The sequence below is a fragment of the Puntigrus tetrazona genome, chromosome 2, assembly GCF_018831695.1.
Source record: "Puntigrus tetrazona isolate hp1 chromosome 2, ASM1883169v1, whole genome shotgun sequence".
Lineage (NCBI taxonomy): Eukaryota > Metazoa > Chordata > Actinopteri > Cypriniformes > Cyprinidae > Puntigrus > Puntigrus tetrazona.
In genome coordinates, this window is record NC_056700.1 from 2,740,967 (window position 1) to 2,759,426 (window position 18,460).

Genomic DNA, 18,460 nt, shown 5'->3' on the forward strand with positions numbered 1-18,460 from the left:
TTATTGTAAAGTGTTACCCGATATTTCCGTATGACTATACATTAAATACTCTTGTTAAATACTGCTTGTTTAGAATATATATTCAATCCTGCCAGTCGTTTCTAAATATGTGTTTTTATTGGTGCCTGAAAGCATGAATTCCATTATTTTAAGTGTACGCTAAAAATAACATCCTGGACTGTTCTCTTTTAACAAGTGTGTGTAGATAATAAATATATATGTAAATAATAATAATAATTGTGTAAATAATAATATATATGATCTACAGAAGCACTTAACAGATATATATATATATATATATATATATATATATATATATATATATATATATATATATATATATATATATATATTTTTTTTTAAAGATCACTTTTCCCATTGTATGTAAAAACAATGACTGCAAATGCATCAGAATTTTTCAGTGCTTGTTTGCCTCAACCCACATGAACTTTATCATGTTCTTCAGCAAAATGATCTAAGGAGCACCTGACTGCCTGTAGAAAGCAGTTCACATGATCAGTGTCACAAATTTACTTAGTGACTTAGAAGAAATAGAAATAGAAGTGTAGAAGCTTATGCTCAGTATCTATGCAAGGAATGTATATATATACAACATATATATATATATATATATATATATATATATATATATATATATATATATATATATATATATATACTTATATGAATGTTTTAGATTGCATTATGTTTTATATTGCATTGTTTTTTAATGTTATTTGAAGAGAGAACTGTGATTACATGGGATAAAAAAAAAAAATGAAATCAAAATGCTAAAACATTTAATTACTCGGTCTCATAAGGAAGCTTGTTTCTGAAGTTGAAAAATAAAAGGTCATTGTTCACTTTTAAAAGGCTTTTTTTTAAATCTCAAAATTCTGACTTTTCCTCACAATTGCATCATATAAACTTGCAGCTGCAACTAATTAAGATAAAACCCCACAATTCTGAGAGCTTATCACAATTTTGAGGAAAATAAAATCTGAATTGAGAGATATAAACTCACAACTGCAAGATTTTGTTTTTTTATCGCTTCGATTTTAACTTTATATCTTGCGATTCGGATTTTATAACTCACAACTGAGAGCTCATAACTCAAAATTCTTAGGAAAAAATTTAGGATTGGGAATTTAAGTTTCAATTCTATAGAATTGAAAGATTATATGCTGCAATTCTAACTTTATATCATGCAGTCGTGAGTTCATAACTCACAGTTCTTTGGAAAAAAGTTAAAATTGCGAGTTTATATCTCACAAATTTGAGAAAAAAATCAGAATTATGAGTTTGTCTCTATTTTGAGAAAATAATTGAAAATTATTTTTTTTAGAATTGTGATGTTTATATCATGCACTTCTAGCGTATGTGTTCAAATTCAAAACTCACAATTTTGAGAAAGAAATAATTATGAGAATTATTATTTTATAATATATATATATATATATATATATATATATATATATATATATATATATATATATATATATATTTATTTATTTATTTTATTTTTATTTTTAAAATGACGAGTTTATGTCCCGTGATTCTCACTTTATTCTCACTTTTTACTGTGGAATTATCTCACAAATACTAAACATTCAGAATTGCGAGTTATATCTCACAGCCCTGAGCAAAAAAAGTCATAATTGCGAGATAAAAAGCCGCATTTGGCTTTTTTTGGTATTCATTAGCGGAAACGGGCTTCCGTGGTCTCGGGATGATAAACGCGCGCGTTATTAACGTTAACGCAGGAGGAGCACGCGCGCGAGGGTGAATGAGTGACGCAGCACAGGAAACACCTCTCTGTGCCGCGAAGGGGGCAGGCGGTCCGTCGGCGCAGGGCAGACGCCTCTAAACGCTCAACTTGCACGCAGACGCAACTGTTCAACGTTCACCTCCCGAGCGAAGACCGAACCCGACCGCGCGCGCCAGCGAGGAAGTCTTTCCTCGCGAGAGAACAAACTCACTCCGGCGAGAAACCTCTTCCGTCTCCCGCGGCTCGGGACTCCTTCGCGCGGACAAACGATGGCTCACGGCGCGCGATTACCACTTAAAACGCCGGAGAGTTGCTCGCGGCGCGTTCGTTTATTCTGATAGGGAGGAAGATGCTTAAATCGTCTCCCGCACGCCTGGAATTTTCTGCCGGGAACAGAAAGTGGGCGTTTTTCCACACCGAGGCACTGGAGGATTCGTGCAACTTGCAGTTTCAAGTGAGGCAACATGCAGTAAGTTCGTGATTCGCTGTCGTCTTAACGATAGAGGTCGATAGAATCAGTTGCCGTTTTGCATGGATTGAAGATGATGCGCCGGGATTCGTAGGAACGCGTCGATTCTGGGGTTGTTTCGAGATACACGCAGGTCGAGATGGCACAGGAGAACGCGCACGATAACCGCAGTATAGTGGTGAAGTACATCCACCATAAGCTCTGGAAGAAGGGGTACGTGTGGGAAGTGAACGGGCACGATGACGGTGTCTCGAACGGACTGATGGTGGGGAGGCAGGAGGACCGCGGCGGCTCGCGTCACGACCCGTTCAGCGCTCTCCACACGGTGCTGCGGGAGGCCGGGGACGAACTGGAGCGCCTGTATCAGTCGGACTTTGCGGAGATGTCCAAACAGCTGCATCTCACGTCCATCACGGCTCATCAGCGCTTCACCGCGGTCATAGACGAGCTGTTCAGGGACGGCGTGAACTGGGGCAGGATCATCGCTTTTTTCGAGTTTGGAGGGACCGTTTGCGTCGAATGCGTGAATAAGGAGATGACCGCGCAGGTGGATAACATCGCGGGCTGGATGACCGAGTATCTGAACGGGCCGCTGCACGGCTGGATCCAGGAGAACGGCGGTTGGGTATGTAATTAACTCGATATATACCTCACGTCCGAAGACGCAGGGTCGCTCGCTCCGCCCCTTGTCCTGCGTTCGAAGCGAAGCGCGCCCTCTGATTGGCCGATGGCGCCGTCCGTTAGGATGCCTCGGCCAATGAGCGGCCGCGATTTGTCACACCCCTCTCACGCCTTCGCGGTGAAGCAGTCAATGACAGCTGCTGTCTGCAGCAGAGCTGAGGTGTGGTTCTCCTGTGCACAACTTTCAGGAACTGCTGTTGATTTATGCAAACAGGAGGATGTTTAGTCTCATACGGCAACCAGTTATATGGGCTCTGATATTTACTCACCAAATCATGTGTTTAATTTGCCCCGGGCTATTCCTGTCATAAGTGCAATGGTTCAGCTCGTGATGAGACGCGTGTGATACTGTTCAAACAGATCTGAACGCCATTATTATTATTATTATTATTGCTCTGGTGTACCTTTAATGTACCTGGGATACCAAGTACCAGGCTTTGCCAAAATGTAAAAATTATAATTTGGTTCAGCGCAGACATGTCGAGATTCTGTGGATTGTGACAGTTTTAGGGTTTGGCTGGCGTGCTTTTCGTTTTCTAATATGTTAAGTACATCTGCTGAAACGGACTGTAACATAACCCAAGAAGATGCAATAGTTAAAAGTAAATATAGTTTAGCCAAAAATTTTAATTGCGCTACAAACTACTCACCCCCAAGTCATCCTAGCAGCCATTATTTTGAAGCTCAGTAAATAGGATATATCCACAATTACTGTATCTTAAAACTAACCAGCACGCCTTCGGCTGGTTCACATGTCCTTTGAAGTACATTGATGGGTTTTTGTAATAAAAAAAATAAAACCCATGTCATACGTTGTACATCGAGTCAGAAGTCAGCCAAGAAGCCCGAACTCGGCGCTCAGTCAGTTATTTACATTACAATGTTAAAAATAAATAGAAATATTAGAAATATTTGCTTCAGAGGACACGTGATAACCCCAAAAAGACATTTTTTCTGATGCAAAAATGGGCACACCATTTGTACATTTGGGTATAGCTTCCGGTCTCATCTGCGTCCAGCTATTTTTAGCTGTACAAAACACTTTGTTTGCTGCTTGATATTGAAAATTGGTGTTTCCTGTCGTTATTTTAATGTATTATCTTAATTATGAACACACTGGTGTCTAGTACAAAAAGTTTTACCGTTCATTTGAGCAGACTTTTTTTTACGGTGTAAGCTAACTATAAAAATCAGACCAGATCTGTTACATTTACTGGTATACCGCCAGGATCACATTACGCAGGGTACTGCATCCCACAATGCAATGCGCCCAACTTGACCTTTCCTTTCCACAGTGATGAATGGACCAAAAGCAGAGTGTGGAAGTCTTTGAGAATAGTTTTAGAAAACAATTCCATTTAGTAAAGAAATAACACATTTCACCTTTACTGTCGATACTGAGAATAAAAGCACAAAAAAATCAAACCAAACATGCTACTAATGAGCTGATGCGACAGGTACGTGTATCTGGCGAGCCGTTCGGTTTCACACTTTCCAATTCGAGGAGGAACTCAACTTTTTGAATGGCTACTCAGAATGTGACCTTTCCATAATGAACTCGCCTGAACGGCGACAAACGTGAGCGGGAACTTATGGTTTGGTGAAGTTTGCTGAGGTCCTCCAGGACTTCCCCTCATTCATTCACTCCGGTTGCATTCAATCTCCGCATCTCTGTTCTGCGACCATAGACCGCAACATTATTATAGTTAGTCCTAGTTAGAGTGTCAGAACAAAGACTTAATGTGAATGTGCATAATTCAAAGCGCTCTGTCCAGAGGGTATTCATCAATAATTCAACGGCTGTATTTCATCTTTAAGGAAGAAAAGTTTAACATTCCCCTCTTGTCCTGACCTTTTGAAAGTGTAAAGTACTGACACATATCGAAGGTTTGAACCCTTGCTGACCGGAACATCAGCAAAGAGTCCCTCTATTTACGCATTGCTTTCCATTCATGGCTTTGAAATAGACCAGAACGCTTCGGAGAGACGTAACATATCCCTGAGTCACTCTGACAGCTGCTTACGTTATTCAACAGTGGAAATACTAAAAGAAACCCTGCCACAGTAGCTATAGAAATAGCTAAAATGTAAAATTAATGCTTGTTAACCTTAACGACGAGCGATCATACGTAGAGTTTTCTTGCACCTGGGCTTGCAAGGGATGGAAAATGTCTGGAAACTTGAAGAAGATTGTTGGAATTTTTCCAGACATTTTCTGCCAATGCATGAACTTATGCCTAATTTCAGGTATAGCCCTGCAGCATCCTCAGGCTATGTAGGTAATTTTATATTTCATCGATTTTCTTCGTTGGTTAGAAAGTGTACTACCATTGACAGTCTTCACGTTGGAGAGATCCTGTTTTGCTCACTCGACCAGTGGATCCCATTTCTGCCTAAATATCATTTAGCTTTTTACATTTCGCAGTGTGGAAGTGACTAGAGGAGCTTATAAGCGACAGTAAAAATTCGGCGTCAGTGTCTGTTCCTTATCAAGGTGTACGAAATGTCAAACAATGGGCTAGATTAGACAGCAGGTTAAGTGTTTCATTCACTTCCATTCAAACGCATGAGCAGAGCCGGAATGCAAGCATAATGTGTCTTGCTGTGTAAAAAAGTTAATGCTCTCTAACCGGCAAAAGACAGTTGACCGATAGACTCTATGTGCAATGCAGAGAAACAAGAACGAATTTTGTCGTTGAGCGTGTTTTTGCAGTAGCTCTGTAGCATCTCCGTTGACGAGTAATTAGTTAGTGAAGCGGATTTGGGTAGTTGACAAATAAAAATTGGACTGTGTCCTATAGTGTGACATAGCAAAAATTTAGAAAAAAACCCTAATATGAATACCATGAGAAAAATATATCCTTATTTTGAGTTACAAATAGCATGAGAGAAATGTATCTTCAATTTTAGATGTTATTTTTTACTATTTTTACTGTCATACCATGAGAAACACATTGATATGTCAACTACCCAATTACGTTAGCGAAAAAAAAGAGTTAACAAAAGTTATCAAGTGCAGGTTATAATCAAGTTATAATGTTTGAAGCGGTTATAAGTTATAAAGTAGACATATATTGTTATAAAACAAGCGGTTCATTCATAAATTCATACAATTTTACCCGCACGCTGTGGAAATACAAACATAAGGCAGAAAATATTGGACAGAACTGAAATTTAGTGGAGTAACATTTTCCAGGGATGCTGTGTAGAAGAGTATGGTCTGAATTTATTATACGTTTTTTTATGACTAAACCAATGTATAATATGATTTAAGAAGAAGAATAAATTAAACAAATAAAACGGTAACATTTTCCAGGGATGCTGTGTAGAAGAGTAGATTGTGTAGGAACATTATGAATTTATTATACGTTTTTTTATGACTAAACCAATGTATCACTAGATGATTGAACATATATATATGATCTATAAATTAAATCCAGCAGTAAGTTTTAAGCATTAAGTACAACTATTTGTTAACAAACAAGGATCAGTGAAAATCCACTAAATATGTTATGTTATATTAAAGGTCATCACATACTGTAAACATGCTGTTCTGTAATTATTCGTATAGGAACAGAAGGATTGAGATCACAGTGTCTATTGTGGCTTTCTATAAAAAGAATCAAGTTTACTAGATCGCTCTGACGTGGGCAACTAGATACTATAAATCCTGTCTGGGTTTATATTTTCCGCCCTGCACTAAAAACAGTGACGGAGGCGGCAGGCTCATTAACCTTAATGATGACATTTGGACAAGCGAGAGCAGCGTGTGCGTTCTCAAAACGGCCTACCTTCTGTTTCCTGTTTAACACGCAACTTAAAAATAGGTGTCATTTGTGGCTTTATGTTGTTGAGTCTGCTGTCTTGCCCCATACGCTTAAAAATTTCATCTAGCTGCATCACGAATCACTGTGCGTTTGTTTACCTCGCCGTCTGGATCTCAAAAACAAGCTGCTGTGTATTTTGTCCTGTAATTCACTGTGTGCTCATAGACAGAAAATAACACCTTGACTCATAGATTTTTTTATTCTGTTTCAATTATGCATTGAACTGGTGGGATTCATTCGTCCCACACAGAGAGATTACTCTCATCCAGGCCCAGAGGAAATCAGTGGAGTTTTTCCCTGTATTTTTTTACACTGTAACATTTTCTGGTTCTTCTGAAATGCAAGACGTGAGTTAACTTAGTCTGACAACAAAACAATCAATTTGTGAAGGATGTACTGCGTGAAATGGAAAAGAGCTATGTATTTTAATTCATAAAGATTCATAGTAAAAATTGTGATATTGTCAAGACGAATGCTGAACGAAATAGGCTTCGAAATGTATCACTGTTTCTAAATAAAAATATGAAGAGGTGTTTTCAGCATAGATAATAATAATATGTGTTTAAGCAGCAAAGCAGCTTATTATAATGATTTCTGAAGGATCATGTGATACTGAATGCTGAAAATTCAGCATTGCGTCACGAAAATAAATTCCATTTAACAATATATTGCAATATAAAATGGTTATTTTTATTTGCAATAATATTTCACATTATTAGCGTTTTTACTGTATTTTTGATTAAACAAATAGGGCCTTGGTGAGCAGAAGAGACTTTTTGAGTTTTGAGTTTAGTGCGTGTATATATAAGCGCCATTTTCCAACAGTCACTATAGCAAGCCACCAGCAAACAACAAAATGTTTAGTCAAACAGGAGGTTCAGCAAGCTTAAAGAGATAAAACCTTTGAAAATATACGCTTAACACTTTGATCCAGGTTTTAAAGACCCTATTCTCCTCTAAATTCACGTTGGACGCCCCTCCCCATTGCACTTCTGTGAACTCTGTGCCAAATGGGCTAGAGGTGCCTCCTGCAGAGCGAAGAGGTAATGCGCCCATAGCCCACGTGAGCAGCACCTGTGTTTATTTGTAAATGCTGCGTGACGTGGTGTGTTGGCAGCTGCTCGGCTCTTAAATTATACACTTCATCCTACTGATCCAGGTTCAACTGTAGAGGGAGGCTTGCGTGCCGTCATAGATCTGCTGTCTGCCGATAATGTGACTTCGCGAAAGAGCCCTGACATTTAGCTGGAGACATTTGCTTGTGTGTCTTTAAAAGGGGGATTATACGGACTGCCCTTTACAAGTTATTCCTCCGTTGAAGTGTAGATTTTGGATGGGACGCACCTGGATGGGCGATGGAGGACACTCACACACGTTCTCTCCAGTGTCAAGCCTGAATAGGACCATTCGGACATTGCACACTGTTTTGATGTTGTGTTGTTAGAAAGGAAAATATAGGTCGTATCCCTTCGGACTGTTTTGAGCAGCTTAAGCTCAAATGAATGTAATTAACTTCCATTCATTCCAGTACTGGTAAACTCTTGCGGGTGGCCAGATCGATGAGACGCAACAGGAATGAGTGCAATTAACAACGAAAGGCGACAAGCCGTACACCATAAGCTTATATGGGGATTTATTAATGTTTTAATATGCCTCGGGTCATTATTAGTGCTTTAGATGGAAGCTGAGGCTCTGTCGTTGCGTTGAATCTGCAATCTCTGACCCAGGTCGTTTGCTTGCTTCCATGGCTGCAATATGCTGTATTTTCTACCAATCGGCAACCAGAGTCGTCAAAATACTATTGGGTAACTCGGCGGTGGGTGGAGTCAGGACCAAAACAGACATTCCGACACTGAACGCACATTTCAAAGAAGAATAAATAGCTGTAGAATAGTTTTTTTGTAGAAACAAGTCAACTTAACTTCCGAAACATCTACAAACATAAGGTATTTTTATGCTTACCAAAGCAAAGAAATACAGCACCTTTGATTAAAAAAAAAAAAAATGGGTACACGTATTCGGTGTGTCAGCATATGCCAATAGTAGGACACCTTTTGCGTCTGTTTCACTAGTCATATGCTGGCCCTGACGCAATTAGAACAAGTTTCACGCCAGCATGGCACTAAATGCCCTTTTTGTTTGAGGGAAGCGTAGTTGCTAATGTCAGTGTTCTTGTAGTACCATCAGCGTTGTCATGATGTCACTGTCCTGAGACTCCAGAGTATTCAGTCACATGGCGTTTACTGTATGACCTGTGCCAAAAATTGTCAGCGTGCAGGTGCTATACGTCAGCGCCTGGTGTTGAGATGAATGGGAATGCTGACGGATACCTCTATCCGTGTAAAACTGGCTCCTGCCATTGATTCCGTTGGGTGGTTTCATGTTTCACTCTTTCTCATCAGTGCGACTCTTTACTTTCAATAGAACAATCGGAACGAGAGCGTCCTTTCTGTGAGAGATTATGGTTCTGATTTATTTGCTTAGGGGATGTGAGAGTGGAACAAGAGCCGCGTGCAGGAAGTGGGGAGGCCACTAATGAATGTTAAGAGTGGAAGAAGTCCTTGGGCTGCCTTTCACGTCATGTTTGGCGTCATGTCCTTCCACACACTGAAAGTGAACCAGAAATGGCCTGCATTTAAGAATAACTTGACGTTTTGTGGAAAGTGAGCATTTGGCATCACATCGATGACTTTCGGTTACAGTGAATTACTGAAATGCTTCTTTTGTGCACCTCGGGAATTGTGTGTAATTTAAAGTGATAGACCATTTTCTCACTCTCTTGTTGTTTTAACCCCGTATGACCTTGTTTCTTGTGCGGAACGCAAAAGATGTCCTTGGCCTCACTGGTTTTTTCAATATCTTTGTGTCCAGGTCGGCCTTGTAGCAATTTAACGTAAAATGTTGAAATTTGAAATGGGGTTGATTGACCCCCATTTTTCAGATACCAATATGGAATATTACAGATCAAGTAGACCGATAACTGTTTGTTTAAAAAATTAAAATGGATTACAAAATGGAGAATAATGAGATCTTTGACAAAAATGTTTTAATAATTTTATCGAAAAAATCTGTTTTGAAAATGACCGATAACCTTAATATTTGCTCCGATAATCTACTGACTTTTATTTAGACATCTCTTTTATTTGAAGGGTTTAGTATTCTTGGACAATTGAGCATGACTTGAAGATTCAGACATCATTATCTCTTTTATACTAACATTTTATACAAAAAAAACCCTGAGAAGAAAGAGATTTAAATCTTTAATCTCATTAATATGAGTTTAAAGTTGGCATGAAATGAAGATTAACCATATATATATACACACACACACACCCACAATTATAGAATAATTTATAATTGTGGAGAGCATCATCATAATCTATAAAAAATGGTCCAGCTGGATGTATGAGATTTCGCTTCCATGTTGTGAGGTAAATCTGTTGCTGTTTCTACCTCATAGCGACTTTAAAATCAGTCAACAGAAAAATATAAGGAAAAAACCTGAGAATCTTTCAAAGTGGCAAACAATGTAAATGTACACTTCACTCCCGTGTGTGCGTCTTCACGCTCTCGGTCTAGCCTGAGCTTACTTCAGTAACGTTCACGATCCAGCCAAGTTTCGCCCCTCACAGGCTCCTCTTACCGGAGCTGCAGTCACTCACCATCTGCCCCATGTTTACACTCATCAGTAGAGTGCTGGTAATCTCCGAAACATTTCCTACTGGCCTAGCCAAAGGGAATAAAGCGAGACACAACATAAAAAAAATATGCGTGGCTCTCAGGCTGTCTGTGTCACACGGATAATACCTAGCCTAGGTGAACTCTGGACTTCCGATGCTTCAGATTTACACCTGACAATTTGCAGCAGAAATGTTGTTGTCCTCCGTGAGCAAATACTAACTCTACAAGGGCACTTTAAAATATTTCAAACATTCCACCTTAACAGTAAACATGTTTTGCTTCTGGTGCTCTGTCCCTGTAGCAAGCCATGTCCTAATATTGACCTATGCCTCTGACATCCAGTAATGCGCCTGCTGAACGGTCTTGTGACTGCAATATGTTACATACACACAGAGGTGCTCTGAGGCTAAAAACATACTTGAAAAGTACACAAACACGAAAGCATTGCGAGCAAGAAGACCACTTTATAGCCTATTTTTAAAAGTGATGGTTGAAATGAGAAGTGAAAGTCAGGTAGGTTCGGGTCAGACGGTTGCAGCATCAGTATCTCCCAATTATTATAAAATAATTCTTTACGCTTTTTTTCAATTTTTATTGCGTGAAAAAACATCAACTAACAAAAACTAAATCTCTTAACATGTCAACAATTTTACTTGCTCTGCAAGACTTTTTCACATATTTGCTTCACCATGACATTAGTTGTCATGATAAAAGAAAACTGACCCTAGGCAATACTTTGCTCTCTTATAGCACCCCTTGTGGCAGGACTGAGAATGCATTTCATACCCCTACATTTCTGACATGGGATGTCCAATTCGAATCAATTTACTTCGTGTACTCCCTGAGAGTTCACAAAAAATGTTTCGTCCTTTATGTTTATACCATGTGATATAGTTTAACAATATTGTGCGTGCATGAGTGCCGTTTTTTTCCAAATATCAGCAGAATACAACAATCATTTCAGATATAACATTGTGTTTTTCTATTTTTGCCTGTTTTGTCACTTTGCTCTGTTTTTCCAATATTGATACTGATTTAGTTTGATTGGTAACACACCTATGTTGTCTTGTTATTCTAAGAGAATTTATTGATTGAAAGAAATAATTAAACACAAAAGATGATGCGTATCTGACACGATTAGAAAAATTGGCCTTCAAGGTAAAAAAAGGCCCCTGGAAATCCATTTAATGGGGGAAATATGAAGAATATGAAAAGCTTGGGCAATCAACAGTTAATGACAGGTCTAAACCGGCCCAGGTACTAGCAAGTAAAGACACACACACACACACACAAATGTTGTCTACATTAACACACACACACACAAACACTCAGACACATAATGACATATGAAATTTTGTCAATATTTCCACAAAATCTCAATCCTGATTTCATGTGGAAACAACTTAAATCTGTATATCTAGAAGTATCATGTTTTTGGTTTGAATTGCTTTTTTTGCACATGTCGTGAAAGGTGGCCGGAGAACAAAATCTATAAATATGGATTAATAGCAAGCTCTCACAGAGCACTCTCCCGAAGGTGGTTACTGTAACGCATTGTTCTCGTTCACAGTGAGCTTTTCTAAGAGCACAATGGTGTGAGTGTGTGATAATAGGCTGGTGTTGGTGGAGGCGCTGTCCTGTGTTGTCCCAGAGGTCCTCCACACCCTTCCACAGCATATTTCTGTGCCCTGTCTCTGGAGGATCCTGCCGATCGGAGGAATGTAAATAAATAAAGCAGATGACCTGGGTGTTGCTTTCCTGAGAGGCCTTCCATGGGTGGGAATGTGTGTGGACAATCGCTCCAGCCAGGTCAACCGGCTGAACTAATGTGACTGTTTTAGCTCCGTGTGAAACTGTGTGTGTGTGTGTGTGTGTGCATGTGAATGCATTCAAATTAATTAGAGCATGTGAACAAATGCAGTCAGTCAGTAATAAGCATTAACACCCTTAAATTAAAGGTTTCAAAGGAAAGGTCTATTAAACGGTCTATTATATATATATATATATATATATATATATATATATATATATATATATATATATATATATATATATATATATATATATATTAGTGCCCATAACTAAAAATGTGTGTGTGTGTAATAGCCCAAAACTTACAAAAATTTATGTTTTTTTAATGCAATTAAAAATTTTATATTTTATCAAAATTATTTAATTTTTGTTGTGTATATTTTGCTACTTAAATTAAATGTGTATATTTATTTATTATAATTAAGTCACATTACACATTAAATAAATATACATGATTTTTTTTCTCTTAAATTTTCTGTGGACCCCTACAGCCCTGGACCCCAGTTTGACAGCCGTCAGTTTGATGAAGGAAAATAATGATCCAGTAATGATTATTATTTACCCATCAAATTTTTGATCTAAACGCAATTATCACAGACTTTAAAGGAACTGAACCTCACTCAGAACAGCTGAAAAGTACATCAAGGTTAAAGCGTGCAATAGCTTGAACAATAGCTTATCATAAACAACTGACACGCGTAATGATTAAACTCTCCGATTTTACATTCACGTCAAGCCAAAGCGTCTCATTCCTTAGAGTTGCACGCACGTTATATTATATATTAATCAGGTTTACCGGGCTCCAAAGATTTTAGCAAAACAAGAAACATTTTAACTTTTCGTGACAGGTCTGAGTCTAACAAGCTTTTCGTATGAACAGATAGTCCTACAACAGATGGCCCACGCAGAGATCTGCTTGGAAATCTAAAATTGATATTTCCTACTGGCACACTAAAGTGAAAGATATAAATAACCATCTTAAAACAAACATTTTTGCGCAGTACTGCATATTTTAAACCACTCTCAGTAAGCTCCTGTCTGTTGCATTACAGGAAAGCAGTTGGATTGACAGAGATGCACACAAATTAATAATTCATATATGAGCACATGACTCATTGTTTGTTGTGATTGTGAGTCCTCAGAGGATTTGCTGCTTTGACGCAACTGCTGTGCTGATATTGCTATTATTTAACTATAATGCAAATGGCCCATAACTAGAGATGCACCCATAATTTTGGCAACTGAATGTATTCAGCTGAAATGGAAAAAACATTTTTGGTCGACGTAGTTTTGGAGGGGCGAATTCATTGATTGTCAGTAGCGCTTTAACAATGTGTTTGAATGTAGATTATCTACCGCAGGTACACGTCAGCACTGTGGACACATTCGTCATAGACAAAAATCAATATGTAAATCTGTGACTCATTGGCAAAGAATTTTGCTATTGACTGGTGTATCAACCAGCTTGATTTTATATAGCTAAATTGTAAAATTACCTAAATTCTACGTTAAGAACATTAAATAACAGACAGCAGCAGGTTTATTAGGCTGCTGTCACTTTAAGGCAGAATGCAGCTCTAATACATTTTAAAAAATAGTGGAGTGTTCCTTTAAGTAAAAACTCACAAATACAGAAAGTTTGACATATATACATGCCTACTATACACATTCATACTATATAGAACATATTATTTTTTTGTGCTTACAAAGTAAGTACTTATTCAAAATAAGTACCTACTCGAGAAAGTATGCAATTTTGGATGCAGGTCAAGTGTGCCTTATATGTACTAAAAAGTGAAGTCATTTTGATCGCCATCTGGTGGCTTTATGCAGTGTAGGTCATAAACCCCATCCTGTCCATGTAAACTGGGGCTCCTAATGATTTACTTGTATGCGCAGACTCGGGCTTCAAAATGAATCTCTGCTGTGCAGACTCTGGCTCTAAATGATTCCTTACTGCACAACCTCAGGCTCCAAATAAATCCTTTCTGTGCAGACTTGGACTCCTAATAAATCACTATCTCGGGCTCCTATTGATTCCTTAGGGTCGGGACACACCGGGACGAGGTCAACCAACTCGTGGCGAAATAAAAAGCCGAAGGTGTTGTGTCATCGCCGACCTTTTTTTATAGTATGATTACGACAGTTACGTTACATGTTTGGGTGATTTGAACCCTTGTCATTAAAGGGCTCATACGATGCGATTTCAAGCGTTTACAAGCTGTTAGTGCATAGATTAGATCCGTAAAGTTACAAAGACTAAAGTCTCAAAACCAAAGAGATATTCTTTAAGTTATGACTTGTCCACAAAGCTGTTATTGTCGCTGAAGTGTTGCTGAAGCACCATGTTCAGGAGACGCTGTGTGTCGTTGTGAAAGGGAACCTACTTAGTTTGTGCTTCCAAAAGAACTAGAAATCAGTGGTTAATTTGTCTTTACTGCTCCAGAAGAGTTCAACACAAATATTAGAGTGTGTTCAGTGCATTTACAGAGAACTGATTCCTAAAAGCTGAGAGAGGAGCCTATGGTGGCTGTGTCTATAAAGTAGAGCAATTGTAACTCTGCAAGGACAGTCTGGCGCTTCTGACTCACAACCTTTAAGTTAGGTTTTCTTATTAAAAGAAACAGCTTCTTACTGTAACAGTGGAGGGGAGTGCTTGTTGTTTGTTGTTTCTCCCATCACAAATGCAGAAATGGTGTTATATTTATGAGCCGTGATGCAATGCAGCACGTAAAAAGATAGTACTAAATCATTATAATCAATAATTATGTCCCCACTGCAACAAATGGCTCATTTGTAATGGCTTTTATTGTTTTTGTGTCACACAACATCACGTTATGATAAGGCTGTAACATTTTCATAAAACGCTTAAGGTATTCGACCAATCACAGTGCACTGGATAGCTGGCCAATCAGAGCCTTTTAAGAATAATAAGCTTCAAATCGAATCGATTCAGGAGGCGAGGTTTAAAGGAGAAAAAATAATGTACATTATGTGGAAAATAATTCATTTTTTGAAACTTATACCACATAAACACATTGCATTACACAAATACACAAAATAATATTGTTTTTAGCGACATCATATGACCCTTTTAAATCATCTTTGAGATTAAGAGTGGTCTCCTGGTGGTTCTGGGGCTCTTTGCAACTTTCATATAGAGAGGACTAGCACTGCATATGAGCATAAAGATGACGACATCTCTCTACTCTCTGCTAAAAGTAACTGCATGGTGAGGCATTTGCTCATTATGTGTCACATTTTCACTTGTTCATATCCATCTGTTCTACCCCACACTTACGTTCACGTGTTCTTGCATCCAATGACGGCACTCTGACAAATAAAACTCCTTTCCCTGTGGCCACAACCAGGCCTGAACACATGTTGCTGAATGATGCATGAGCTGGCTAATCTCTGACACTAAATGACCATCCCGCAAACAAGATGCGTCATGCTGTCTGTTTCTGTCTCCTCACCACATACTACCTTATCCCACGACTCCACGTATCAGGTGACTACGCAGGCCTTGAAATATTCAGAGCTATGTGAGAGCATCTAAATATAGATGTGTTGCTGCTCCCAGGACGCTAGCTAAATGTCATCGTGCAAAAGCGTGGATTAGCGTGCCTTTTCAATCCTGTATCCTGCATGGTGTGTATGATGAATGAGTGAAACCGTCGAAAACCCTGAACGTTGAGATTAATATCTGTTCCTCGTTACCATATCAGATTGTGAACTGTTTGGTCTTAAACAGCAACGCCCAGCATGACCCAGACTATGTAGAGAACAATTCAATAGGGCGAAGGTCATCTGTAGTCCAGCTACTGTTGTTGCAACTTCGTGTGGTTGATAAGGCGCACTGAACGGTCACTCTGTGTGAAGATAAGCTACAGAAACGTCTTTGATTTGGAGGGATTCGAGCGTAATCAAGAGCTGTTGTTGTTGAGTGCTGTGGCTTGAAATCGTAGCACTTCTGCTGATTATCAAACCCGAGAAAGCAAATAGGTCACAGACTACATAGACTTTGGGCTGCACAGTTAATCACAATAAAAAAACAAAACAATGCGGCTTAATACAGTTATCGAATCCTATTTAATTAAAATAATTTATGCACTTTGTTATGTTACACGTGGGCAGCTCATGATCCGGTGGTTTTAGTGTCTCAGCGTGGTTTGGTTCTCAGTAAATGCTGCTCCACATGAAGTCGATCTCTGCATCTGTTCTGTATTTGATTCACGTATAACGTGCATATGGGCCATAGGTAATTTATATTATCTGGCCACTCTACAGCTTACTCTGGCAAAGAACAGCCCATTTAAGCAGCAGGGCTCAACAATAATGATGGCGATAAACAACAATTTGATTTGTTTTTAGTGAAACTGACGGCAAGTGCTTAGATTGACAGGTTGTGTGAAATCAATGATGCTCTGTTGTCGCTGAGTGACACGCGAGCCATGCTGGGGAGAAAATGGCCTGCGGGACATTAGCCTCCTGTCAGACATCTGATGGCCTGGCAAGCATCACCCAAGGGATCTCCTCAACACATCCACAGACCGATAGCCACAAGTTGCAGTTTTTGATTTTTCTGTCTGTCTGGAGAACGCCCAACGGTTCAGAAGCTCAAAGATACTTCCAGTCAGGGTACCCATATAGATTAACACACACGCACATTTTTTTGTTATACTCATAAATTAATTTTATTAGCTTATTTTATTATCTTATTAGCTTTAAAGAACATATATCTATATATATATATATGATCACACACACATTATATGTATATATTTGAGAAAAATAATTTAGAAATTAAATATATTTATATGTGACAAATTATATGAATAAAAATATATTCAAAATAATATATTTCAAAATATATGCTGTATATGTGTGTTCATATATACATAATAAATACACAATGCACATTACATAAACAAAAACTATTATTTGGATGTAATTAATCATTTGACAGCACTATATATGTGTGTGTGTGTGTGTGTGTGTGTATGTATGTATGCATGTAGGAAAGTCAATAAAAGTACATCCTAGTGTAGGACTACAGGTATTTTACTTGTATTTTGATGTGTTTTAGAGTTAACAGGAAACATCCATCAATTTCAAGAAAGTATGTAATTTTCAGCCAAGACACACACACACTCACAGTAGTATGAACTACGTATCTAAATTTAAATTTCTTAATTACAGTAATATGAAAGCACTAACTGTCCTAAAATAGGCTTCAGCTTTAGCAATATATAACAATATAACATATATTAGATCTAAGGGTTAATTGAGAAGCAGCACAAGCTCGCACAAACCGGTGTGAGATTTACCGTAGTAGTACAATGTAAAAGTAACATGCTGTGCGAATTTTCTTTGACTTTGGCAAATCTTGAAGCTTGTAGACTCAGCTCAGCTTGTTTCAATGCCACCTGACTTCCTTCAGCTCCTGACATTTCCCAGTCATTACTTGAAAACGTCGGATTGGTTTTGAAGCGGTGACAAATGCTTGCCGCGTGACACCGAGGTGATAAAAGCTCGCAGGCGGCATTTCCATATCACGCTGTCGGCCCTCAATTCGACTTTGCCTCAAACTTCCACAAGCCACCCTTGACAAACGTCTCTCGTCAGCCGCAGGATGAGAGCGCGTTCCTGTGAAGACTATCAGCAGTAACAAGCTCCTATCGCAAGGCTGTGGAAACCCGTGTGTTAGCAACTTCAAATTGACTTAATAAATTAATAAAGGAGCGGTTCAGATCATAGTGCGCCGTTGAGACTGAAGTCGAAGCCTGGTTCATCTTCAATCCTGAGTTTTGGCAGGTTTTAAAGAGAGGTTAGGCTAGCGAGTACACGTGTTGAATTATTTATGATCTCAGCACAGGGAAGCGTTATTCAAATGGCCAGCCTGCAATAATTTGGGTGGTTCGGCTTGCGGTTTGCACTGCTGGAATATATATTCTTCTGCCGGAGCCTCAGTATTTTGGATGCCCTCGATGCAAAGTCTAGACATGGTTTTTCTGTAAATATCACCAATGTATGTTGATTGTCAATAAAGTTTTTTAATAAAGCGAAACCCTTTTTTATTTGACCTAGTCAAATATAATAGCCCGCGGTCCTACCTTTGTCCGTTTTTTTGAAGATTAATTGAATGGGTGCACGACACACACGTTCACCCTCACAAAAAGTTTGCAGCTAATAAGGTGAACCGCAGCCGAAGCGGCGATT

The 18,460-nt window shown here is 38.7% G+C and overlaps 1 protein-coding gene across 1 annotated transcript in view; it reads left to right on the forward strand.

Moving 5' to 3' along the window:
- Nucleotides 1–1,748: 1,748 nt before the first annotated feature.
- Nucleotides 1,749–18,460, forward strand: part of bcl2b (BCL2 apoptosis regulator b) — a 37,964-nt gene continuing 21,252 nt past the window's right edge. The window contains exon 1 of the mRNA XM_043260587.1: nt 1,749–2,862. Coding sequence (XP_043116522.1) covers nt 2,377–2,862 — 486 coding nt within the window. The 5' untranslated portion in view covers nt 1,749–2,376. The remainder of the gene's footprint in view (nt 2,863–18,460) is intronic.